The sequence below is a fragment of the Rhinoderma darwinii genome, chromosome 2 (assembly GCF_050947455.1).
Source record: "Rhinoderma darwinii isolate aRhiDar2 chromosome 2, aRhiDar2.hap1, whole genome shotgun sequence".
NCBI lineage: Eukaryota > Metazoa > Chordata > Amphibia > Anura > Rhinodermatidae > Rhinoderma > Rhinoderma darwinii.
This window is the reverse complement of record NC_134688.1, coordinates 173,020,474-173,036,390: the sequence shown is the minus strand read 5'-3', so window position 1 is coordinate 173,036,390 and position 15,917 is coordinate 173,020,474. Positions and strand designations below refer to the sequence as shown.

The following is a 15,917-nucleotide window of genomic DNA, read 5'->3' as shown; positions in this document are numbered from 1 at the left end:
CACAGGCTGTTGTTAGGACATACTTGGGTATATCCTAACAACAAGAGATATGGTCAGACAGCCCTGGGGTCCGTCAATAGACCCTGGGCTGTCTGCCCATATATGGTATGGCCCTCGATCGCGTCACAGGAATTCCCTGTGATGCGATCCAGGGGCATCCCCCCTTCTCACTTTCCCCTGAATGCTGCAGTCAGCTGTGATCGCAGCATTCACGGGAATAACGGCGGAGATGAGAGGTTCTCTGATCTCCGGCGTTATAGAGCGGGGCTGCGGCTGTGTAATACAGCCATTGCCCCGCTCCTGACAGGAAGTGCGCGCGCGGTCAGCATGAGGAGATGCGGCCGGCGCTGCACTAATGAGCGGCAGTTCAGGCACTGAAGACAACATGGGGGTGCTTTGTAGCGCGCCCGCCATGTTCTGTCTTCAATGCCGCAGATCATTAGTGCAGCGCCGGCCGCATCACATGATGCTGACCCCGCGCGCATATGTCAGGACTCAGGAGCGGGGCTGTGGCTGAATTACACAGCCGCAGCCCCGCTCTCATAGTCATGTGTACTATACTGAGCTGTGCGGCTGCAACGTGCATCCCTCCCATAGACAGGTAGGAGCCCTGTCTGCGAGCCAGATACGGCCATCAAAAGAGCCATATCTGGCTCGCGAGCCATAGGATCCCGACCCCTGCTCTAAGCTAAGGCTAGAACGTGGCTAGAGTCGCAATCTCAGTCTTGTTTAAAGAATCTTGACTAATGAGAAAAGTATACCGGCTCTAGCCTTGATTTAGCCTGAGCTGGAGCAGTTTGAAGTGGGAGCTGCATTTCAGCTCTCACTTCTGCCTGTGTAAAGAGCAGATGGTCGGGAGCAGTGGGGATGTGCTGCCAGCATTTACAGGAAAGCTATCATCTTTCTCATGTTCCTCTATGGCTTCAGATGACCCCATGGGAGGGGTAACATGGACTTTTGCTCTCTTATTGAAACAGGTTATATATTTTTTTTAATCATTCCTGGGTGCCTAATGAGACTATTAACTCCACATCCCGGCCAAATAGATCAAATAAAACTGTTTCAAAAATGTAAAAAGAATTCCTAAGTAAGAAAAAAATAATATTTTTTTCCGTTATGCAAAGATTTATTATTGAAAAAACAAAAACAAACCCTACATAATTTCACATCAGTAATGACCCATACTATAAAATGAATGTCATTTATCCCGCACGGTAAACGTCATTAAAAAAAAAACAAAACCTAAAAAACAATGTCAGAATAGCTTTCTCTTCATCTTGTCTCACAAAAACAGGAATTTAAACTGTTTAAAAAGTTGTATGTTCCCCAAAATGGTACCAATAACAACTATAAAATCATTCAGCAAAAAAACAAGCCCTCATACAGCTCCTTCGACAGAAAAATAAACGTTATTGTTCTTAGAATGTGGCAACACAAAAAGTAATTATTCTGCACAAAAAAGTGTTAATTATTGAAAAAAAGTAGTAAAGCATAATAAAAATGATATCAATTTGTATTTGCCATATTCATAACGACCAGTAGAATGAAATGATTATGTAGTTTATGCCGCACAATAAACACCTTAAAAATAAATCCCCAAAAACTATTTCAAGTGCTGTTTTTTTTCTCTTCCTCCCCAAAGAATATTAATAAAAGTTATTCAATACATTATTTGTACTAACACTCATCCCATAAACTACAAGGTGCAATCGAAGAAAGGAACTGCAGCACTCAAGATAATCCAAAGAAGTGTATTTGATTTATTGACCAAGCATAAAAACACTCGCAACGTTTTAACCCATAAATGGGTCTTTATCAAGCATGCTTGATAAAGACCCATTTATGGGTTGAAACGTAGCGAGTGTTTTTATGCTTGTTGAATAAATCAAACACACTTCTTTGGATTATCTTGAGTGCTGCAGTTCCTTTCTTCAATTGCATCTTGATTGTCTCCCTTGGACCTGGGATTCTTTGCTGCGTGCACCACCTATGTATGGGAAGTTGTCCTTTCACACTGAAGATTTTTTTGTGTGGCTGTGCTGCCGTTTTCCTGAATATAAACTACAAGGTGTCATACAGCTACATTGAAGAAAAAAAATAATAAAGAAATTATCACTGAAAAAGGGGTACATTTTTTTTTTACTCTAACATTAGTTGCATCACTAAGGAGTTAAAATGCACTTAAAGCACCTGAGTTATGTGCCAACTATATTTACTTCAGAAAAATGACTGGTGCAACTGAATGCTGGACCATAAGTCTCATTAATGTTTGGATCCTGTAATATAACAGTGTAAACATTGGAATGATAACTCATTGGAATTTTCATCAGAATTCATCAAATATTTCAGTAGAGAACTCTGTAGAAAGTGAGAACTGTACACGCATGATTGTGTTCCTGAGGACAGAGGTACCGTATATGTTGCAGGAACTTTAATATCACGTGTGGATGGAAGTGGAGCCAGTTAGTCATGTGCTATGAGTTAAACATTAGTAGGAGTGTAGTCACCAACAACAAAGATTAGGGATCTTTTTTTTTTTCAACAATGCTGATGCAGATAGATACAATTTTTACACGAAAAGTTTTATAATACATCCCTGCATAATGCATGCATAATATTACAAATACAAAATGCGGTTAAAGAGATAGCCAAATAATTATTTTTCTGGGGTCAGTTATTTTAAGCAGCACTCTAAGGTGTAACACTTTAATACGTGCGCAATTGCACATATCTATTCAAGTCAAGTTTATGTTCCATATGCACTTCTGATATGTGCAAATATTGAAAGGTAAGAGTAGAATTCAAACAAACGTGTTTTCAAAACGTCACCACAAATGAACAGTCGACCATAACCTAATGTACACCATTTTCTCTTTCTTAAATTTTTCCATTCAATTATACGGTTCACCTGAACGTAAGTCTACACCTGTGTTTGCTGTTTTTGAAGTGGTAAATATTGAATTAAGCTCATGTTTACATAAAAAAATTCATTGAGTGAAAATGAATGAGAATAAATAGATACAAAACGGTTAAAGGGGTTTCCCAAAGGTTATGAAAATCACAGAAAAGATGCCACCATTGCTCAGAAGTGGTACTTTTTTACCTTCATTATGTTGCCCAGCTCTGTGAGGCAGTGTTAATTTCATTTTGCTAGGTTTTGCTGTAGGCAGGATTACCATGTAAAGGACTAACGTTCCCATGATTCCTCACCCTCTCACAGACACTGCCTATATTTACAGCTGCCTGCATGCCCTCTATTAAAAGGTGTAAGGTAGTGCTGTAATTACTCACTATCTGCAATTGAGCTGCAGCTCTGCTGTTCTGCTGCTATACTCTGCACTATCTGTTGCCCAGCATGTGAAACACAGTCAGTCCAGAAACATGGAGGGAGACGGGAGAGAAGGGAGAAGTGGAGATAAGAGATATGTAGTGATGGTTCCATACTACAGGAAGAGGTGAGATAGCCATGTGTTCAGTGTATGGGACATCATAAAAGCAGGAGATAAACACCAGGAGCATGCTCATGTAACTGCATGAGAAACTGGCTTACAGAGACATTTCATCTACAGGCAGTGCATTAGTAATCCTACTGTAGTTAAACAAATTTATACACACTATTTAAAGATCGGAAAACCCGCTTATTGTATAAACAAAAAGAAAAATAAGTAGGTAAAGTAGAAATTGAGATTATCATAGAGAGCATACATGGACTACTAAAACATCATCTGTTGGGAAACTTCATAAAGAAAGCAGAGAAACTAGAAAAAAAGAAATGCCCTTACCTGCCTAATATGTAATAGTCTGTACACTGTTTTATTTTGATTCAATAGCAAACATAAAAGTATTATGTGACTATTATGACTTTCACCTTGATGTAGAGAAAGGTCGTGGGTTCCATAGTATAATAAAAAGCTAATTGCTTAGACTTCATAAAGAATAACATAAATAATAAATCATCATCTAATTCTACACAGGAAAACAAGTCCATTGAAGTTCAAATAAACACACTGTGCATGTGAATATCAAGCATGCTATTTTCTACATGTACAATAGGGAAAGGACATGATAAAATATCATGATGGTTTTCTGTGAAGTATTTATTTCCAGGTTTCCTGGAAGATGTTCCCCAAGAAGTAATTATCAAATTATAAGTCAAGTATGAAGTTAGCTATGCACAGAAACCATTCTGTGGAGGTAAATGCAGGGTACTCTGAGCCAGGCTGAGGTGTCCTCATAGGAGGCTGTCATGAAGATAATTAAGAGTTTTCATGAAATGTGATTTTTTTTTTTTCCAGAAAGCTGCCACCTGCTTCCAAATCTGGGAACTGATTTATATTTATTTATACAGCTCTACGTTGATAACAGTGTGTCATAAAAAATAATTAACATGAAATTAAGAGCACTACAAGAAGTTTATAATAAAATATTAAAACTAAGTTTTATGCCATCACATCGAGCTATGTGCAATATTATTTCTACAAGTAGTAAGCGGGCCTTGCGGCACCAGAACTCATCTTTACTCAAATAAATAAGAATGTTCTTCACATGAATGACGTGACTTTAATGGGTGTCCCAAAACTTCAGTACAAGTATGATCAGAAGTGAAATACTTCATAAGACACAGATCAGATTATAGTAATAGCATTGGTAATGAGTTTAAAAGACTTCACAGGATTCTACATCTAGTGAGATGGAACCATACAGCATATAGATACAGTTAGGTCCAGACGTATTTGGACAGTGACACAAGTTTTGGCATTTTAGCTGTTTACCAAAACATATTGAATATACAGTTATATAATCAATATGGGCTTAAAGTGCAGACTCTCAGCTTTAATTTGAGGGTATTCACATCCTAATTTGAGGAAGGGTGTAGGAATTACAGCTCCTTTATATGCAGCTGCCTCTTTTTCAAGGGACCAAAGGTAATTGGACAATTATCTCAAAAGCTATTTAATGGGCTGCATGGGCTATTCCCTCATTAATCCATCATCAACTAAGCAGGTAAAAGGTCTGGGGTTGACTCCAGATGTGGCATTTGCATTTGAAAGCTGTTGCTTGGAACCCACAACATAAGGTCATAGGAGCTCTCAATGCAAGTGAAACAGACCATTATTAGACTGAAAAAAATGAAGACATCTATCAGAGAGAGAGCACAAATGTTAGGAGTGGCCAAATTAACAGTTTGGTACATTCTTGAAAAAAAAGTGCGCACTGGTGATCTCGTGAACTCCAAAAGGCCTGGACGTCCACGAAAGACAGCAGTGGTGGATGATCTCAAGATTCCTTTCCATTGTGAAGAAAAAACCCTTCACAACATCTACCCAAGTGAAGAACACTCTCCTAGAAGTAGGTGTATCGGTATCTAAATCTACCATAAAGAGAAGACTTCATGAGAGCAAATACGGAGTATTCACTACAAGGTGCAAACCATTAACCAGCCTCAAATATTGAAAGGCCAGATTAGACTTTACCAAGCAACATCTAAGGAATACAGCCCAGTTCTGGAACAGCATTCTTTGGACTGATGAAACAAAGATCAACCTGTACCAGAATGATTGGAGGAAGAAAGTATGGAGAAGGCATGGAATGGCTCATCCAAAGCACACCACATCCTCTGTAAAACATGGTGGAGGCAGTGTGATGGCATGGGCATGCATGGCTGCGAAAAGGCACTGGGTCACTAGTGTTTATTGGTGATGTGACTGAAGACAGAAGCAACCGGATTCTGAAGTGTTAAGGGATATACTTTCTGCTCAGATTCAACCAAATGCAGCTAGGTTGATTGGACGTCACTTCACAGTACAGATGGACAATGACCAAAAACATACTGTGTAAGCAAACCAGGAGTTTTTTAAGGCAAAGAAGTGGAATATTCTGCAATGGCCAAGTCAATCACTAGATCTCAACCCGATCGAGCATGCATTTCAATTGCAAGACCCACAAACAAGCAACAACTGAAGGCAGCTGCAGTAAAGGCCTGGCAAAGCATCACAAAGGAGGAAACCCAGCGTTTGGTGATGTCCATGGGTTCCAGACTTCAGGCAGTCATTGCCTGCAAAGGATTCTCTGCAAATTATTGAAAAAAAAACAAAACATTTTATTTCTGGTAATGTTAATTTGTCAAATTACTTTTGAGCCCCTGAAATGAGGAGGCTGTGTAGAAAAATAGTTGCAATTCCTAAACGTTTCACAGGAAATTTTTGTTCAACCCCTTGAATTATACCTGGAAGTTTGCACTTCAATTGCATGTCAGCTGTTTCATTTCAAATCCAATGTGGAGGCATGCAGATCCCAAATCATGAAGATTGTGTCACTGTCCAAATAATTCTGGACTTAAATGTATGTCCTCCCTTAACTTATTTCTAAACCCAACATATCTCGAGATGTATGGCGCAAAATGTTAAACAAAAATGTAAGAAAAAGTATACCTCCGATGAATGACATCCATCAGCCATCGTCACCTATAGACGCCAATGTTAGAAAATGTATACGTTTAACGTATACTTTTTTTTACTAGATGGCTGTGACAGATGTCTCTGACAGGTACTATTTGTCGGCCACCCGTCACCCATAGACACTGATGTTAAAAAAAAGTATACATACATGTAAAATAAACATAGTTACTGGATGGCGCAAGATTGTATTGAATTAGTATCATGACCAATTGTATAACTTATCACAAGCACTGCTTTGCATGCAAAATAAACGAATAAGTGCCACGACTATAGTGTCATCTGTACTTGTTTTTTTTTTGTTAACATATTACAAAGGGAAAAAGCCACTAACTAGAAATAAACTTAATATAATACTGGATGTCTTAATATTATCATTAATATACCTTTAAGCTCCCGAATCCTCCGACCAGCTGCAGATTTCCTCAGTAAACTCCTTCCTGAATTAAAGAGTGTGGTTAACTCATCAAGTGGGCTAGTAACTTGACTTGTATTGGTGACACTGGTTGGGAATGAAGAAGGAGATTTAGTCTGTATTGTCCGTGCAATTTTCACTGGAGAAGAAAAAGGCAGTTTGGTCATTGTGCTACTTGTACCATCAGTTAAAACAGGGCTGGATCTAGACAAAAATTTTAGTGTCTCTTGATTCATAGTCTTTTTAGTTGTATTAACTAACAAAGCATATGGAGTCTCTGTGGGAAAAGCAAAGTGCGTTGAGGACTGGTAAGAAGCTGAGGATGGTTGTACAGGAGGCGTAGAAGGTGGAGACATCCTACTTGATACACTAAACACTGTTAGAGCTGGTGATGATGGCCTTTCATTTTCTCCCTTTTGATGTTTTGAACATTGAGGCGATAAAGGACTGGAACATTCAGACTGTATAGCATAGTTAATATTCGTTTCAAGAACAGGGAGTTTTATAACTTCAAGTGGTGTCAAGGGTGATTCATCAGAAGCGGGAGAGCAAGTTACTGGTGCAGGAGGAAATACCAGAAGAGGAGGCCTATGAGGAAGGAGGTTTGGAAATGGAGCTGGTATGTCACATGATTCCATGGACTGCCCATCATCTTTTTTAGTGGTGTTATAACCATCAAGTGTAACTAAGTTTATGTTCTGTAAGAATAATTGTGAACTCCCAGTTGTCACGGTATTGCTATTAATTTGATCTGGATGAAAATATTTCATCTCTTCATAGACTGCTTCTCCTTGTTCAGGACTGTTGGCCAGAGTGGAAAAATTCTTCTTGGCATTTCCAACCATCTCAATATATACTGGTTCATTTTCATCTTCTTCTTGTGACATGTACAAAGTTAGATTACCTTGGTGAGGTCCATCTGCAGAAGCTGCCCTTTGCATGGTCCCAAAGTCACGATGACTTTTTTTGATTAACATACTTAATGGTTTTCCTTCTAATCTGTGCACACATATCTCCTCATAAGAGCCACTGAGTTTTGTATTAGGACTCCTCTTTGGTTTTGGTGGTGGAATTTTTTTCATTGTGCTGTAATCATCACTATGCGGTCTTGGCCGAGACAAAGCTAAAAATAAAAATATATCATCTTGATTTGTAAATTTGGCCAATATTAAAACAAATCATCTAAAATAAATTTACTATTTCTATTACATGGCTTAAATACATGAATACACTCTATGTAATACCCATTTGTGTAAATAATTTGAGTTAGGATTTTTTAGTAATATTTCAATAATGGAAGGAAATGTTTAATATGTTCCTTATTCTGCCATTTAATGTTGTTAAGTGGAAATATTAATTTGCAGATGTAAGGAAACTACTTAAGAAAAACGATTAAATCTCTCTGGAAGGCAGGACCATTAAAGAAGTAGTTCTTTACACATAACAGTTGTTCCAAGGTGCCTGATAACTGTGCAGACCACATAATATTTATTAAACCGTAGTGACTAGGACAACTCTAACTTAACTTACCATCATTATCAATTTCCGTAGTAGCTGCTATTAGACAGGCACTAACAGCCTCATATGAAGCACTTAATCTTGTGGTAGGATTTCTCTTTGGTTTTGGAGGAGGCTGTTTCCGAGGTGACTGTAGATTACCACCATCATCGAAGCTTAATACTGTGTGTAACGAAAGGGACCTAGCGGATGCTCCGGACGCTGAGCGTGACAAGCTTCCAGTAGTAAACGGAGCCATCACGGAAGCAGAATGAAAAAGATTAGGTGTGGAACGGTATCCTACAAGACGGCTTTCCAAAACCTTCACATCCATTTTATCAGTTCTGAAAAATATACCATAATAACAATTATAATAGCAGAAAAAAAAGAATAATAATAACCATAAAAATAATCAGACTCTACAAGGGCTGCCTTGTTTTGAAAGCACATTTCCATATACCATATTAGGGAATTCTTTAGTGGACGATATTCCCTCACTCAGGACAGACATTAATTAGCCAGAGCAGCTACAAAAAGCTCTCTAGCTCTGGAGTACCCAGCATTTTCCCTGTGGTGGCATTTCAGGTTCCCACACAGATTACAGCTAATCACTGGGGGACCAAGAAGCAGGAGACTCTGTGATGACCTTATTTTCAGAAGACCCTTCTATCAAGACATCATTGTCCAAAGTGGGAAACCCATTTAGCGTGGATTCAAACACGTGCTTACTTAATTAATGCCAAATGACTATAATTTGTTTTAACATTTGCAAACACATCTGCCTCAACAGTTCTTAAAAAATCATTCAACTAAATATGTGGTGTTACTAAAAGCAAAATATGGTGGGGAAATTAGTGTGCGTGTGTCAGGTCTGGCAGGTGTGTTTAGGGTGATGACTATGGGACTATGGATCTCACACCGCGTCATAATAGTACTCCGATCTCTGCCATTTAACAGCTTAGATGCCAATACTGACCGCAGCCAAGTTGTTTTACAGAGGAAGGGGGCTCCTCTTAAAAACTATTTCTTTTTTCTATTACAAAATGTTCTATTTTTTCAATTTTTTTAAAAAACACATAACTTGCATCGCTGCATCCATAATGTCACGTACTATAAAGTTAACACATTATTTATGAATTTATGAACGTCGTAAAAAAACAAAAACAAAAATACATGTCAGAATAGTTGTTCATCCTGCCTCCCAAAAACAGGAATAAAAATCCAAAAGTCGTATGTACCCCACAATGATGTCAATGGTATACAAGTCATCTAAAAATAAAACCCTCATAAAGCCCTTGTTGATGAAAAAATAAAAGTGTTATTTCTCTTGGCATGTGGTGACATCCAGTAACATGATCTTGAAGAAAAGCGTTGGGACAAAGTAATAGGGCTAAATGTTCAAGGCTTTTCTTGAGGGATCATGTTTCTGGTGGGGTCGTCTATGAAGGGGCGATCACCCCATGTGGTCAGGTAGTTTAGGGATTTGAGCTTTGAACTAGGGCTTAATAGGGAATTATTGATGTCCATCCCTTCCTCTAGCCATGACTCCAGACCGTTCTACTACTAAGGTGGTCTGCAAAAACTGGTAAGACTGTTCCTTGTGTTTTGTTTGAACATAATGTCTAAACATGTACATTGTAATTAATGGGTTTCCTAGGTGGGCACTTTTTTCCCCCTTTAATTTAGGAATATAACTGCATATGATGTTTAAATACTGACATTGTAGCTACCGCCTGATTTTTTACATTTGGATATCACATATCTTCTTTCTTCCATTACACTTGTACTTATGTCTCATATTTTACTATGCTCTGTCTGGTCTATTATATGCTTTATCATCTAAAAGTTGAGTTTAAGACTACACAGCATATCCGCCCTAGGCCCCGCAGGGAATTCCGGCCGAAAAACCGCACCAAATTGTAGAGCAGTTTTTCGGGGCAGATTGTCCAATGCAGAAAATAGCAGGTTAAAAAAAAAAAAGGCTATACTTACCCATAGTCATGGCGACGCGTCCCTCTGACGTCTTGCAGCCCGGCCTCCTGGGATGACATTTTATCCCATGTGACCGCTGCAGCCAGCTTTTCCACCACAAAAATCAAAACATCTGCTATTTGTTGCGGGTTTTACCTCCCCATTAAATTCAATGGATAAAATCTTCAACAACAAAAAAACAGCAATTCCGCAGCATAAACTGACATGCTGCGGATTAAAATACCGCAACGCAGGTCAACTTATGAAAGTTTTTTTGACTGATTCTTTGAGCAGCGTGTGGATGAGATTTGTTCAAATCTCATCCACTCTGCTGCTACTGTATTACGCTGCAAAATTGAAGTTATTCAATACATTACAAGTATCCCAAATCGGTGCCATTAAAAAATAAAACTTCTTCTGCATAAAACAAACCCTCATATAGCTACATCAACAGAAAAATAAAAAGTTATGGCTTTCATAATGCAGAGGTTAAAACGAAACAAACCACTCCGTCCTTAAAGGACTAGTGTCACGAAAAAATAAATTTTTATATCAATTTGCTTTTAGTGTTTTATTAAAACATGTTTTATTTATTTGTGTGTTTGTGTTTTACTTTTTTTTATTTTTAAACTTTTTCTTGTCTATGGGGGCTGCCATTTTTTTTTCCATCTCTGTATATGTCGATTAACGACACATACAGACATGGAATACGGCACATACAGCCCCATAGTGAATGCGAACGGGGCCCTTTCCATCCACTATGCTGTACGCCGCCTGTGTGGGAACGGCGCATGCGCCGCTCCCACACAGTCCAAATTGAAGGTCTTTGGCCGAGCGACGTCCGGCGCCATTTTCTTGTGGACCGGAAGCCACGGCCGGACAGTAAGATTACTACTTCCGGTTGCGGCTTCCGGACTTGTGCACTTGGAGCGGAGGGAGCAGACTGAGCGGATGGACCGGAGGGAGCGGCGGCGGCAGGAGCAGGTAAGTTAGGTCTGTGTATGTACGTGTTTTACTGTGTGTTTACTACTGTATGTAAACCTACTACACTGTGTGTTAGCTCAAAAAATGGCGACACACAGTGTAGGAGGTTTGACCGTTCAATCCCCTCGTTTCTCCCGGCACTAGCCAGGATAAAGGAGGGGGGGATTCTGAGAGCTCACTAGAGCGAGTGAGTTTTCTCAAATTTTGCAGCATAAAGCAATGTGGTTGCTTTAACACATGCCAATGCTGCAATTTTAGGAATTGTTCCATCTAGTGACCAGCACTGGGAAATGTTATAAATTAGAATCTAATTTATAATATTTCCTGACTCGTGAAAAAAATTAAAAAAATTAGAACAATGTTTAATCACTTATACACTAACTGTTTAACTAAAAAAAATTAAAAAAAAATTTCGAGCAAAACATTCCCTTTAATGCCGAAACTAGGCCGTGTCCATATATATTATATCAGTAGTGGTTATTTCCCTTTTCCCTAATGGGATCAATTGGCAGGCTCTCAAAGGAATGGTAAAAATAAACACTCATAGGCTGAAAAAGATATATATACAGAGGTCGTAAATAATTCTGATCATTTTTAATTCTAGGTTCCAACTTTCATGTCCTTCCACCACTGGAATATTATGAGACAAATTGCATATTCTTTGAAAATTTACCTGGCAGAAATGACATTCTTATCAACAGACGATCCTGTGTCATTATTTACTTCTGGATTAGTGCGAAGTCTGTCTTTATCATGGGCTATGTCAGATGCATTCTGAATAACCAGAGAGTGGTAGGCCTTCTGTCCAAGGTTCTCCAAAGTGAGTAGAAAATCTTGAATACAAGTCTCCTCACTTTGTTTAATGCTGATTTTCTGACGGAGATGTTGACGGGCTAGAAAGCGCCTAACAACTAAGATAGAAAATTAAAAGTATGTAACACATAATATATTTTGCACCCCTTTAGATATTTTATCTAATGTAATTTCATATTCCATGGTCTACAGTACATATAGAAAAGGAGTGTACATATGGTGTTTCAGTTAATTAAAGGAACAACCTACACGTATACAAATTATATTAATAAAGTATATAGGATTTCAAAAGACTTAGGATAAGTTTATTATCAATATCAAAGGTGACAACCAATTTGGCTGCACATACTGTTGTCACTTTTTTTAAATATATCTCTGTAAAAAAGAAACATAATTAGAAAACTTTGACTGATGCTCTAATTTTGTATTTACAAATGTATGGCCAATTTTACATATTGAGTTGAGATCCTCTATAAATGTATCTCCTTGGTCCAAAAAATAATTAACCCAAATTTTGAAACAGAAAAAAACTAGGCATTTGGGAAGCTTTTTTTTAGATCACTGAACATTTCATATATATGGTATTTCATACCTGATTGAATAAATATGTAAGGGCTAGCATTGCTATTTACACAAAATACATATATACTTTTTATGCTATAAACAAAGAACAAAAATTCCAATGGTATACAAAGCCAGAATGATTGAAGATGTCTATTGGCCAGCATAGGAAAATACTTATTAGGACCATCAGCAAAGACTACAAAAAACTTCATTGACAATAGTATATGTAAATATGGATAAAAATCCTTGAATTTAGCACATTTGTAAAATGTCTTTCTAACTTTTTGTTTTCCATTTTAATATTTTTCCTGTATCTGTTTTCGGTGGTCAAATTTACAACTATTAAGTGTGTAGTGTAACAAAGTTCTAGGCAAAAAAAAACACTGTGTTCTTGCTTCATTTGAAATGTGACCACCTTTATTTACCACATATACAGTAAGTATCTTTGTAAAACCTTTTATGTAAGCCTATAGATATATTGGACTCATCACATCTACGGCCTACTGTAAGCAACACTTAAATAATCTTGTAAATGTACTTCAATTCATAATGCAGCCATCAAACATTGTGTGTTCTGCACCATGTAAAAAAAATGTATACTATCGTCTGCTACAATCAACGGTTTAGCTCTTACGTCTTACTTAACAAATTGTGCGCAAGTTCTCCTTATCACATATAACTCACAAGATAAGAAGCGTGGGACTTGTGTGCATTTTTATATTAACACTACTGTTATGTTATCTTTATACTGGTGACAGGCAATTATTTACATAAGAAAAAGTCAGCTATGAGAAAAGCTTATTACGTGTGCCCCATGTCGTTTTTTTTTTTTTTTTTGCAACGCAATATATGGCCACTTCTTGTTCTTATAGAAACAATCTACCAATACACTTCATTGCTTTAAAGGAAGGGGGAATATAAAATAGTGTTTTGATTTTCTGTAGGTTTCAAATATCTATCTATCTATCTATCTATCTATCTATCTATCTATCTATCTATCTATCTATCTATCTATCTATCTATCTATCTATCTATCTATCTATCTATCTATCTATCAGGGGCGTAGCTAAAGGCTCATGGGCCCCGATGCAAAAGTTCTTATTGGGCCCCCCCCCCCGCAAACTCCTCATGGCCAACGGTCCGCAGCTTTCAGCTGCATCGCTGGGTCTCCTAAGTGACCCAACAATGCAGCACTAGCAGCCGGGGCGACACTAAGGCTGGGTTCACACACCCTATTTATGGACTAAATTCGGGCGTTTTAGCATTGAATTACGTCTGAAAATGCGGCTCAAAAGCGTTGGCAAACATCTGCCCATTCATTTGAATGGGTCTTACGATGTTCTGTGCCGACAGTCATTTTTTTTACGCACCGCTGTCAAAAGGCGGCGCGTAAAAAAGACGCCCGCGTCAAAGAAGTACCTGTTACTTCTTCAGACGTAAATGGAGCCGTTTTCCATGGACTCCATGGAAAAACAGCTCCAATTACGTCCGTAATGGACGCAGCAAAAGACGCCTGCAAATGCCTTTACGGCTGAAATTACGGTGCTGTTTTCTCCTGAAAACAGCACTGTAATTTCAGCCGTAACGGAGGCTGCCGTGTGAACATACCCTCAGGGCTTAAAATGTCAGGGAAAATAGCCCCAATACATATGTGTCCGCCCAAAAAAAAAAATGTGTGTATAGGAGACAGCATAGCATATCTATAGCACTACGACCCTATAAACTATGGATAGGATTAGATACAGTGGCTCAGCAGACAGTATCACACATGATAGGATTAGATACAGTGGCTGAGCAGACAGTATCACACATGATAGGATTAGATACAGTGGCTGAGCAGACAGTATCACACATGATAGGATTAGATGCAGTGGCCCAGCAGACAGTATCACACATGATAGGATTAGACACAATGACTCAGCAGACAGTATCACACATGATAGGATTAGATACAGTGGCTCAGCAGACAGTACCACACATGATAGGATTAGATACAGTGGCTCAGAAGGCAGTATCACACATGATAGGATTAGATACAGTGGCTCAGCAGACAGTATCACACATGATAGGATTAGATACAGTGGCTGAGCAGACAGTATCACACATGATCGGATTAGATATAGGGCCCAGCAGACAGTATCACACATTATCGGATTAGATACAGTGGCTCGGAAAGCAGTATCACACATGATAGGATTAGATACAGTGGCTCAGCAGACAGTATCACACATGATAGGATTAGATACAGTGGCTCAGCAGACAGTATCACACATGATTGGATTAGATATAGGGCCCAGCAGACAGTATCACACATGATAGGATTAGATACAGTGGCTCAGCAGACAGTATCACACATGATAGGATTAGATATATGGCCCAGCAGACAGTATCATACATGATAGGATTAGATACAGTGGCTCAGCAGACTGTATCACAGATGATTGGATTAGATATAGGGCCCATCAGACGGTATCACACATGATAGGATTAGATACAGGGCTCAGCAGATAGTATCACACAGGATAGGATTAGATACAGGGCTCAGCAGACTGTATCACACATGATTGGATTAGATACAGGGCTCAGCTCGCTGGCATTGCGGCTCCAGCGCTGGACTCAGGAAAGGTAAGAATAATAATTTTGCTTCTTTATGTGTTACTGATTATTTTTGTGTGTTTGTGTTTTTTTACAGGTTCAGTTGTTGGACTTCGGATACAAGGACATCAATGACGGCGTTTTTTTTATTCTAAATAAAATGGTTAATGGGGGTTGTGCTTTTTTATTTCAATAAAATATTTTTTCTATGTGCTTGTATCTTTTTAAACTTTATTATCACCGCCTTAGTAATGGCCGTTGGCTGATTGACAACCTCCATTACTAAGGCGGGGCTTAATGTTATGCCGGTGCAAAGGCTAACACTAACCCCCATTATTACCCCGGTACCCACCGCCACCAGGGATACTGGGAAGAGCCGGGTACGAACCAGTACCCGACCATCTACAGTGACGGTCAGGCACCGGGGCGGCCGCAGGCTGGTAGTATTAGGCTGGGGAAGGCCAAAAACGGTGGCACCTACCACCCTGGTAATGCTGCCTGCTGCTGCTGTGTTGTATCTGGCTGGTTATGAAAATTGGGGGGGGGACCCGACATCGTTCTTTCCAATTATTTTTATTTTTAATTTTTTTTAAATTAAGTGGGGTCCCCCCCATTTTTCATAA

General features: G+C 38.8%; 1 protein-coding gene across 4 annotated transcripts in view; it reads right to left on the bottom strand.

The window, feature by feature from the left end:
- The window catches only part of MYO16 (myosin XVI), a 397,050-nt gene that overhangs the window by 44,268 nt on the left and 336,865 nt on the right, over window positions 1–15,917 (bottom strand). For all 4 annotated transcript variants that reach the window (XM_075852491.1, XM_075852492.1, XM_075852489.1 and 1 more), the window contains exons 30-32: window positions 11,996–12,233; window positions 8,401–8,711; window positions 6,842–7,993 (exon numbers count right to left, since the gene is read on the bottom strand). In XM_075852491.1, the coding sequence (XP_075708606.1) occupies window positions 6,842–7,993; window positions 8,401–8,711; window positions 11,996–12,233 (1,701 nt within the window). The remainder of the gene's footprint in view (window positions 1–6,841; window positions 7,994–8,400; window positions 8,712–11,995; window positions 12,234–15,917) is intronic.